This window comes from Squalius cephalus (genome assembly GCF_949319135.1).
Source record: "Squalius cephalus genome assembly, chromosome: 22".
In the NCBI taxonomy this organism is placed as follows: Eukaryota; Metazoa; Chordata; class Actinopteri; order Cypriniformes; family Leuciscidae; genus Squalius; species Squalius cephalus.
The window spans coordinates 7,519,506-7,531,300 of record NC_137143.1 but is presented as its reverse complement, the minus strand read 5'-3'; the positions used below and the strand labels follow the sequence as shown (position 1 = coordinate 7,531,300).

The 11,795-nt window shown below is 37.0% G+C and overlaps 1 protein-coding gene across 2 annotated transcripts; it reads left to right on the top strand.

Annotated features, from left to right (window-relative positions):
• The first annotated feature begins 498 nt into the window (after nucleotides 1-498).
• lsm4 (LSM4 homolog, U6 small nuclear RNA and mRNA degradation associated) lies at nucleotides 499-10,538 on the top strand. 2 transcript variants are annotated; one of them, XM_079858367.1, is made up of 6 exons: nucleotides 499-658; nucleotides 1,674-1,715; nucleotides 2,542-2,640; nucleotides 2,777-2,978; nucleotides 9,948-10,028; nucleotides 10,282-10,538. In XM_079858367.1, the coding sequence occupies exons 1-6, from the start codon at nucleotides 656-658 to the stop codon at nucleotides 10,284-10,286; spliced, it is 432 nt and encodes a 143-aa protein (XP_079714493.1). In that variant the 5' UTR covers nucleotides 499-655; the 3' UTR covers nucleotides 10,287-10,538. The 2 variants fall into 2 exon arrangements, with proteins under 2 accessions (XP_079714493.1, XP_079714494.1); XM_079858368.1 differs by lacking the exon at nucleotides 499-658 and adding an exon at nucleotides 1,373-1,376 and having other exon boundaries at nucleotides 1,673-1,715.
• The last annotated feature ends 1,257 nt before the right edge of the window (nucleotides 10,539-11,795 follow it).

The window sequence follows — 11,795 nt, the reverse complement described above, 5'->3', positions numbered from 1 at the left end:
TTATGAAATATGTTGAGTGTGTTCTTAAATGAATAAACACATTGTAGCCGGGTTTCACAGTCGGGCTTTGATTAAGCCTTAGTTAAATTAGGACATTTGACCACATTCATTTTTATTTTTGGGGGAAGAAATATTTCTCCCCATTTTCAATTTTTTGTTGCTAAGAGGGTACTAAAACTCCAAGGTTTTCTATATAGGTGGAATAGGGAAAACAATCAATATATGCTATATATGAATGCTACTACTGATTACAACTAACACCTCATAACATGTCAATTAAGTGTGCATCTTGAGACAAAACAAATGGCAGTGGCACTGGCATATTTTAAAACGTATCAGTGTAAGTTGTTTTCAGTTGCTCAAACAGGCATTTTAGTCTGGAACTAGGTGAAACCTTGTCTGTGAAACCGGCCACGTATACCGTAAATGTATATTACTGCAGTAAATATCACTGCTGAAACTGCAGTGATGATAAATTATTGGACTTTTATTTTGACAACTTCCGCTTTCACCTGGAAGTACAACAGTAAATGGTTCGCTCTTCGCAGACCACCTTGTGCTGCAAAGAAGATTCACAACAAACATTCGTGATTTAAGACCTCAGCTGATTAAACTTTACTAGAGATTATAAGGGCTGATCAGTCATTCAGCTGACATGGTAAGCGAACGTCTATAAACTTACAGATTAGTCAAACTGAAGCTCAGTTCCTGTGTTTAGTAGAGAAGTTGTAGCTTACTGGTCTGCATTCTCGAGCGCGCCCTAATGTAGTGTCGTAACGTTATATCGACGAACACCTTTAGCTTTGCGGTAGACGTAGAACCGTGTTTTAATTAATAATTTACTTATTGCTTTAAACATAATACACGTTACAAACCACTACAGAACCCACTGGTCTATATATTAATATAAATAGATAAATATTATAGATCAGTGCTACAGAGCACAGACACATGCGATGTGCTTCAGTAGTCAACAGAAATATGGGGTTTCAATTCAATGTCAGCTAAAGAGAAGCAATATAACACTTTTATTGTACGCTATGTAACTTATTCCCATTACTAAGAAACAATTAAAAAGAGGAATGGTGCATTGTTCACTTCCTTACGAAAATTAACCATGGTTTTGTTATAGTAAAGTGTAAGTTAGTAACCATGGTTTCTTTTTCGGTGGATTGATTACTATTTGTTTTTCAATTAGGCTATCTCAGCAGCTTTAAAACTAGTGATATTTATAGAAATGTGTTTATATGAAAGGTTTCAAACCTAATGTCATAGTACTATAGGCTATATAGTTTTAAATGTGTTGTTATTAAGACACCATTTTAAATAGTTTTCTTAGTCTGTTCATTTGTTCAGACAGTTGCACCAGCTGACATTTTGGGGGTTTAAGATAACAAAACATTAAATAATTTATAGGCTATTATTTAAATGTACTAGTAAAGGCTTTAGGCTATAGAATAAAGTGATGTATGTCATGAATTTATAAAATAATTTTAAAAGGAAAAATGCATTTGGACACAAAAATATGCACGTCATATCATTGACCCAGTTACCATGTTTTTTTGTGGTTAATTTTCATAAGGGTTGTCAGTAGATTTTGGAATTGACACCAGAAGTCTAAAATCTAAAGATTCAGATTCACCACCTTTACTGGTTGATGTCTTCTCTCCTAGCTCCCGTTATCTTTACTGAAGACAGCACAGAACCACCCGATGGTGAGTATGAGGCAACTCACATTATGTTTTGTGCAACTTTATCATAGCCATGTCCTTGAGTAATACTACATGCCATGGTCTTTGCAGTTTTTGGAATATAGTACAGTAGCAATACCATAGTACATGTATATAGTCATCATTCAGTATCGAGGTAGTCCAATAGTAAATATCTCATTACTTTTCTTCATAGAGAAATGTATTTATTTTATTATCAATAATATATAGTACATTCCAGACAACTTTCAAGATGATGTACTTGTAAGTATTTAACTTCGGTATAAAGTCAAGTCATAAACTATAAATGTGATTTAAACACAATATATTAAAAAAAAGAGTACTTGCTGAATTCACTGAAAAACTATACTACCCAAAATCATGAAAAGCCAGCCGCCAATCAATCAGAAAAGTCACTGTTACCATGGGAATGGAAATTCTAGCATTGCATTGGCCATCCACTCCCATAAAGCATTTGAAAAATATGTAAGTCCTCCCATCACTCTTAATCAACTAATATATCTGAATATTTTACAATAACCAAATATATTTTCAATAATTTAGTGTTGTACCATTTTTTTTTTTTTTTTTCTAATCGAAGTTTGCAATGTTTTTTGGTGATTCTGGTTGGTTTAGTTAAAGGTTTAAAACAATTAATTGAATCTTTTTTTAAATGCCTATGGTGAAAATGAGAAAAAGAACCCCTGAAAAGGGGGCATTCAGTTTTATGCTGTTTTATAAGGGAAATTAAACCCAACTAACATAACCAATAAAAAGTAATGGCAATTAAAAAGTTTACCTGTTTCTTAATTTAGTCTGCTTTTGTTTTCAGCTGGTGGAGTTAAAGAATGGTGAGACGTACAATGGCCATCTGGTCAGTTGTGACAACTGGATGAACATCAACTTGAGAGAAGTTATTTGCACTTCAAGGGTGATTAAATCTTCATTCCTCGAGATGAGGGGTTCTTTGAATATTATTGATTGCATAAACATGATTGAGCGATTATGGCATTTGTGTGTGTGCTGAAATGTAAAGGTTATTTCTGCCTGCTGATTTTGATTTGCAGGATGGAGATAAATTTTGGAGGATGCCTGAATGCTACATCAGAGGAAGCACTATTAAATACTTACGAATCCCCGATGAGATCATAGATATGGTGAAAGAGGAAGTACAATCAAAGGGACGCGGCCGGGGAGGTATGCAGCAGAACAAGCCACAGGGAAAAGGCAGAGGAGGTGGACCTGGAAGAGGTGGTGGAACCGGCAGAGGTAAGACACATTTCAAAGCCCTTGTTAAAGGAATAGTGTGACAAAAATGGTGGGTTAACTTAAATGTTGCGGTCATCATTTTTTAAATGCATATACACTAGTGATGCACGGATCACGGTAATATCTGCATTCCAATTTATTGCGGGTGGATGAGAGAAATCATAATGTGTTCATTTTAATAAAGTCAAAATCTCATTTCACTGTAAAATGCAACAATCGTGTGTCACTGTTTTACTTTCATTTTCAACAACAACGTATTTTACTTCAGTCAAAACCGATCCAACATATTAGAGCCCTGCACGGGCCAAAACTTCAGCCCTAACCCTGCCCTGGCCCGTGGTGTTCAAGCCCTATCCGGCCCCAGCCCGACAACAGCTGCAATTTTTCAGTCAGAACCCGACTCGACCCGAGACCAACATCAATATCACTTTAAGCTCTCTCTGACGCGCACTGTCTCTGCTACTGAATGATCACAAGTGGCTTCATTGTGACTTCCTGTTGTCGAATGCGCATGCGTCGCGTCTGAACGCGTTGTTGTCTTTGGAGCTCCATCGATTTGATTTATAATTCTTGAAACATCACGCGCCGATGCACACAAATCAGAGATTAACGTTACTAACCCGCTGATTCCGACCTCGTCTACTCCGTGCGTTACTCAGCATCGGTCCCGAGCGCCGAGGTCGCGATCAGCCATGGTCTCGTTCACTCCGGCTCCAACACGCCACAACGAAGCCTGGATATTTCCGCAGCGGAAGACGCGAGTCAGGTCTAGACCAAGACCCTCTCCGACCCTCCCGGTTTTCGAGTTATCCACACAAAACCGCTTCTCCCCTCTTCGCGAAACAGAACGCGATGCTGTCATCATCGGCGATTCCATCGTTCGGCACGTCCACGCTACATTAGGTAAAAGTAAGGTGCACAGTCACTGCTTTCCTGGTGCTCGTGTTTCTGAAATCGCTGCTCACGTACCCGAGATTCTGAACGAGCGCGTCGGAACTGTGGTCCTGCACGCGGGAGTGAACGACATCAGGCTGCGCCAGACGGAAGTTCTGAAGAAAGACTTCAGGAATCTGATCGATACGGTACGCAACACATCGCCTGATATAACGATCATTGTGTCAGGACCGCTTCCCACGTACCGTCTAGGACATGAAAAGTTTAGTAGATTATTCGCGCTAAATGAATGGTTAACGTCATGGTGCAATGAGCAGAAACTGCTCTTTGTAAATAATTGGAATCTGTTTTGGGAGCGTCCTAGGCTTTTCCGTGCTGATGGCTTACACCCAAGCAGATTCGGAGCAGATCTTCTGTCAGATAACATCTCCAAAATGTTAAATACCTTTTGACTAGTAACCAAAAGTCCAAATCATAGTCTCTGCTGCACCAAATTAACTGATATAAATACTAGTGTAGAACATTGCATAGAAATTGTGTCTATTCCTCATTTAGTGAGATCAAATAATAAATCTACTGCAGGATCTAGGAAAAATCTAATTGTTATTAAAACAGAAAATGTTGCTATTAGTAAACAAAAAAAAAAATTCTAGAGCTAGGTATTTTAAACATTAGATCACTCACACCTAAGGCAGTTATTGTAAATGAAATAGTCACAGATAATAGCATCGATGTACTTTGCCTTACTGAAACCTGGCTTAAACCAAATGATTATTTCGGTCTAAATGAGTCTACTCCATCAGGATACTCCTATAAGCATGAGCCCCGTCTGATTGGTCGTGGCGGCGGTATTTCAACAATCTATAGAGATTTTCTTAGTGTTACTCAGAAAACGGGTTATAAGTTTATTTCATTTGAAGTACTTGTACTAAATGTTACGCTCTTAGATGCTAGAAAAACATCCCTATTATCTCTAGCCTTGGCTACCATATATAGACCGCCTGGGCCTTACGCTGATTTCCTAAAAGAATTTGCAGATTTTCTCTCAGACCTATTGGTCAATGTCGATAAAGCATTAATTTTTGGAGATTTTAACATACACGTAGATAATCAAAATGATGCGTTAGGGGCTGCGTTTATAGATTTATTAAACTCCTTTGGGGTTAAGCAAAACGTTACCGGACCAACTCATCGTTTTAATCATACACTCGATTTAATTATATCACATGGAACCGATCCAACCGATATAGATATCATTCCACAAAGTGATGATGTTACTGACCATTACATGGTAACTTGCATATTACATACTCCTGTAATATATCATGCTGCGCCGCATTATCGATTAGGCAGAACAATCCTTCCATCCACCATAGATCATTTTTCAAATTGCTTATCGGATCTGTCTCAGCTGCTCAGTGAACCCAAACAAACAGATGAACTAGAGGAACTAACCAGCACTATGAGCACCATTCTCTCTGGAAAATTGGATATTGTTGCACCTATTAGACTAAAAAAGGTTAGAGAGAAAATTAAAGCACCATGGTACAACAATACTACGCGTGTTCTAAAGAGAGAAACCCGTAATTTAGAGCGTAAAATGGAAACAAACTAATTTAGAGGTTTTTAGAATCGCTTGGAAAGACAGTACGTCACGTTATAAAAAGGCCCTAAAAGTAGCCAGGGCTGAGTACCTCCGCAAACTAATAGAAAATAACCAAAACAATCCTAGGTTTTTATTTAACACTGTGGCTAGACTAACAAATAAACAAGCGTCACCTGAACAAAATATTCCGTTACAGTTTAGTAGTAATGATTTCATGAATTTTTTCACTGAGAAAATAGAAAACATCAGAACCACAATTGTAAACGTTCAATCCTCAATCGCACCTTATAACTCAGCCTCGATTATCACCCCGCAAGAACAATTACAGTGCTTTACAACTATAGAACAAATAGAGTTAAATAAACTTATCACTTCCTCTAAAACAACAACATGTTTATTAGATCCCATACCAACTAAACTACTGAAAGAAGTGTTACCTGTAGTGGAAGAGCCTCTCCTCAATATTATTAACTCATCTTTATCTTTAGGTCATGTTCCAAGAACATTTAAACTGGCAGTTAAACAACCTCTCATTAAGAAACCACAATTAGGTCCACATAATCTAGCAAATTATAGACCCATTTCAAATCTTCCTTTTATGTCTAAAATACTAGAAAAAGTTGTCTGCCCAACTAGGCTCTTTCTTACAAGAAAATGACATCTATGAAAAGTTTCAGTCTGGATTCAGGCTGCACCATAGCACTGAAACTGCGCTCGCTAAAATCACAAATGATTTACTCTTAGCTTCTGACCAAGGCTGTATCTCAATACTAGTTTTACTTGATCTTAGTGCTGCGTTCGATACTAGAGATCACACAATACTCTTAGATCGACTACAAAATTATACTGGTGTTCAAGGACAAGCATTAAGCTGGTTCAGATCATACCTATCTGACGGCTACCATTTTGTCTATTTAAATGGAGAAAAATCGATCATAACTCCAGTAAACTATGGAGTGCCGCAAGGATCTGTGTTAGGCCCTCTATTATTCTCAATATATATGCTGCCACTTGGAAATATTATAAGGAAACATGGAATTAGTTTCCATTGTTATGCTGATGACACTCAAATATATATTTCATCACGGCCGGATGAGAACGCTAAATTATCCAAATTGACAGAGTGTGTTAAAGATATAAAAGATTGGATGACGCGCAATTTTCTTTTATTAAATCCAGACAAGACAGAGGTAATACTTACCGGTTCAAAAAACCGCCCACAAAACCTCTCACAATACAACTTTAACATAGTAGGATGTCCTGTTACTTTATCCTCTACAGTAAAAGACCTGGGTGTTATACTTGACTGCAACCTGTCTTTTGAAAATCATATTTCATATGTTACAAAAACAGCCTTTTTCCACCTTAGAAACATTGCTAAGCTACGAAACATGCTATCAGTTTCTGATGCAGAAAAGTTAGTTCATGCATTCATTCATGACCTCGAGACTAGATTACTGTAATGCTTTATTAGCTGGTTGTCCTGCATTCTCAATAAACAAGCTACAGTTAGTCCAAAATGCCGCCGCTAGAGTTCTTACTAGATCAAGAAAATTTGACCATATAACACCAATTTTATCATCACTACATTGGTTACCTATAAAGTTCCGTATTAATTACAAGGTATTGCTACTGACTTATAAAGCCCTAAACGGCTTAGCTCCAGTCTATTTAACCGATCTTCTATCGGCCTATAATCCATCGCGCTCTTTAAGATCACTAAATTCGAGGCTTTTGGTCATACCTAGGATATCCAGATCAACCAAAGGAGGGAGATCATTTTCACATTTAGCTCCAAAACTCTGGAATAGTCTTCCTGATATTGTTCGTTGCTCAGACTCGCTCTCCCAGTTTAAAACTAGATTAAAGACGCATCTCTTCAGCCAGGCATTTATATAATATTTTTAATCTTACAGTTAAATTCGGTCTCTAGTTCATAAACGCCAGAGGAGAACTGGCCCCCGACTGAGCCTGGGTTCTCCCAAGGTTTTTTTTTCTCCGTTAGGTCACCTGATGGAGTTTTTCGGTTCCTTGCCACTGTTGCCTTTGGCTTGCTCAGTTGGGGATATTTAATTTAATTAATCAATCAACAATACTATTGATCAGCATTACCAAACGTGGACGTTTTACACTAGAAACAAACACTGATGTACTATTTTATTTAATACTGTGAAGCTGCTTTGATACAATCTGTATTGTGAAAAGCGCTATATAAATAAAGTTGACTTGACTTGACTTGCTACACGCACGTCACACGCTAAGGTAAACTTTTATTATAGGCCTGAAACATCATACCCAATCATGCCCACAAATATTGAACAGACTGTCCATTAGAGAGAAGCATAAGCATGCAGTAGAGAATATAGCGCTACGGGATCCAACCACAAAAATAAGTAAATAAACCACCTACCTTTCTTTGCTTTTAAGTAACTGAAGAACAATGTTCAAAACAATGTTCAAAAATGAAGAACTCTTCACCAACTGGCTAATGTTAAATAATATTAATAAAATAAAAAAAATCCAACTTCTCCCTGATCCTCTGCACGGTCAACTGTCACCTGTTAATGCACCTGAGTGACGCATGCGTATTGCGTTTGTGTTGCTTAGGCGATGTATAATATTTATGATATAATAAATATAACAATATTTCATACACACTATGTGATGTGTGCTTTACACGTATATTATGGGCACAATGAAAGGAGAGAAGCTAAATAAGCCCGAGCCCGATCTGTAAAAAAAGAAAATGGCCCGAGCCCGGCCCGAATGGGCTTAGCGTGTCGGGCCCCGTCGGTTTCGACGGGCTTGCAGACCTCTACAACATATGCCTAGAGCACCTCTTAGTGGTCATTACATAAAACACAAAGGAAATAACCTAATGAGATAGTGCTTAATAACTTAACAGATTTAACTAAAAATGTACACAAGCATAACAGAATTTATTCTAAAAGTGTGTTTTCCAACATAATGATGGAAATAGAGGGTATATGCGCGTGACATCACCCTCGACCGGAGTGGCAAAGAGGCTGAAAATATTAAATTAATAAAAAATAATTCTATTTTTAATATTTTAGTTAAATTTGAGTGACCAACCCGCAAAACAGAGGACAAAACTTTGTATGACTTAATTTAAATTGATGGGCTCGCATACCCCTGTCATTCTGCATGAATCCAAATGTTTCCATGGTCACGATGTAACATTTGCCTGCTAACCAATTATTTATTTTGTTAACAAACTTGTACTTCACTCTTATCCTATTATTCACATTAAAAAAATGTATATGTGCTTATGGTAGTGGTTAGTCACGTTGACCGCCACATCTGTACGTTTGGGATCGTTTTACTTTAGGTAATGTTAATTGCAAATATTGCGATTTTGTGTTTTAAAATACAATACAACAACGAGCACCATATGATACCATTTACGGTGCATTCGGTCTCCTTGACAGGATATGAAAATATACTGCTAATAATAACCTGTTTTAGCCAACATTTATCACCATTTAAAGTAAAATGATCCCAAATGTAACTACGACGCGCTTGCTTCATTTTATCAAATGATCATATTTACATCGATTAATACTACTAGCCTTTTATTTAGATTAATAACCTTTTCATTCGAGCGAGGAAGCTGGCGTTTTGAGTTGCATTTGTTCAATTCACAAGTCAACACAATTGCCTAGTATTTTCTCCTTAAAACTGCAGTGAACTAAAGAGTCAAAAATGCGGTTTGAAACCGCTGGTGTTTCTGACGCCACAAATACCATCGTAACCGATCCCATTAAAGTCCGAGCGGGCTTTAGCATATCTTTAACTGTGTTACGAGGCAGGGGAGTCTCACAAATTACGTATATGATGTATATTACGATGTAATGATGAACATACATGCCTTTCTCCACTGACGTTCAAAGTTGTTCAAAGCTTTTCAAGGATTTTTAGAAGGCAGCTTCCTGACTCTGAGATGGCGAACAGGAACATGGTTTGTGTAACATTAGCAACACATTATTAGCTGTTTGATAACGTCAAGCAAAAGGCTAATCATATTAATTACCATTATGTGTCTGACGTTGTAGAGAGCGATACATAGACTAAAATGCATTACCATTCTGATACATCGGTTTGTATACGACCCTATAATTGAATGACGATCGATCGTGGGGATTGAAGGGAGTAAAGCCTGTGTTTTCAGGCTATTAACGAAATACAATTTTGCCAAAGAACTACTTTTACTTCTTATAAAAGTTCATTTAAAAGCAGCCTACTTAAGTGTAATATGATACCATATCACGCTTAACACCCTGAGAATTCAAATATTTGTAATATGACGATCGGGTGCAGATATCTAAATCAGAAATTCCTAGGTTAAGTTGGGTGGCGGGTGGATGATTTATTTTTAACAGTGGATTCGGGTTACGTCAACTGTGCATCTCTAATACACAATTGACAGACTTTTTTTGTTGTCTTTTTAGGTATTTTTGGTGGCCGTGGCAGAGGCATGCCGGGAACTGGCCGTGGACAGCAACAAGACAAAAAGCCTGGTAAACCACAAGGTGTGAAAAACCAAAACTAATTTTATAACAGATCCTTCCCTTGTGTGCTGGTATGAGTTTTACTCCTTTTAGTCACAAGAGCACCTCTTCAGGTCTCTGAATGTTCATACATTAACATTATCATTTTCTTTAGAGGCTCATTTACAAGCCTCAGTTCATGCATCAAACTGTTCAACTTTTTGTGTAACAAGTTTAATGTAAAAGCCTTTAATGTCATACTTATACTGATACTTATTGTCATCTACTTTCTCAGTTTGATCATCAACCGAAAAGAAGTGAGTTTATTTTGGAAATGGACGTCCTGGATCTCCGAAGGTTTTTAATTTGGGCAAGCTGATGTAAAGATGCTTTTCCATTTTCTTCAAACTGTTTTTATTTCTGTTCACTCACATTTTGGTGCATGTTTTCACATTTGCTCTTAAGTTTGTTTGTTTTTGTTTTTTTAAATACAACCATGGTGTAACTTGACTTGTGCACTTGTGAATAAACAATTTTTGTTAAATATTGCAATTGCTGTTAATATGTGTGTCAGCACTCTATTACATCTAAACAAATGGAAACAAGTTGCATGTATTAAACAAATCTTTGGTTAAAAAACTCTTGGCAAGCCATTTTCTTATTGGCCTTTCAAAAAATAGTCTTTAATATTTATTTGCCTTAGTTTTGGAGATCTCTAGATTGGTAAATAAACATTATTTTTGGGAAGCCATCATGAAATTGTCTTGCCAAGAGTTGTCTCTTTGAGATTAAACTGAGATTAGCAGAATGGATTTTTATTTTTATTTTTTTAATTTTTTTAGGGTTACCAGTCACCACACTTTGAACAATGAATTCCTATGACATTTTTATTCACTTGTGATTTAAAAGATAAGGATTTTTAAAGATGATTTTTACATTTGATATTGATGTGAATCACTTCATTTTTGACTGAATAAATGAAAAAATCTGACTCAGATTCAATATCGCTCACTAATCAGACATTGCCATGAATCGCAAGCTTGACTTTACACAAGCAATATTTTAGACCAAAGCATAAAAATGACACCGCTCCTTGCGATTATGACATTAATACAATGTCAGTCCTTGCTTTGGTTTGTCAGTACGCAAATGTTTGAATGCACAGAATTGCTGCTCCATAGAAATTACATTTAAATTAAAAGTGCTGCTTCAAGTTGAACACACCTAATATCATTGTTGGAAGAAGCACATGACCCTCTAGCATTATTATAATCCATCCATCCAGTCTCCAAACCGTTTATCCTCTGTAGGGTTTCTGAAGCCCATCCAAGCTTCTCAAGATACAGGCGGAACATTGGACTTGGACAGACGGCAATCCATCACAGGGCTCACACACAAATTCACACCTACAGACAATTTAGTCTATAATTCACTTATGTCTGGATTGTGGAGGAAACTGGAGGACTCAGAGGAAACCCATGGTAACACAGAGAACATGTAAACTCCACACAAAAAGGCCTCCTGGCTCAGACAGGATTTGATCTGTGCAGTGCTTCCCACTGAGCCTATATATATATATATATATATTATATAAAAACTTTGTGTAACATTTTATTAGAATCTCTTTGTTTTATAATTAGACTTAGATTGAGATCTGATCTCAATGGAGGCAAAACTTATGCAGAAATGCATATAATCCTTCATCAGGATGAAAACAAAAGTAGTGACAGATCTTTTCCGTATGTTGATGTTCATTTGAGTGAAAACGTTTTATCGGAAAACAAAAATGCAGGGTAGGGACTTCTTGCA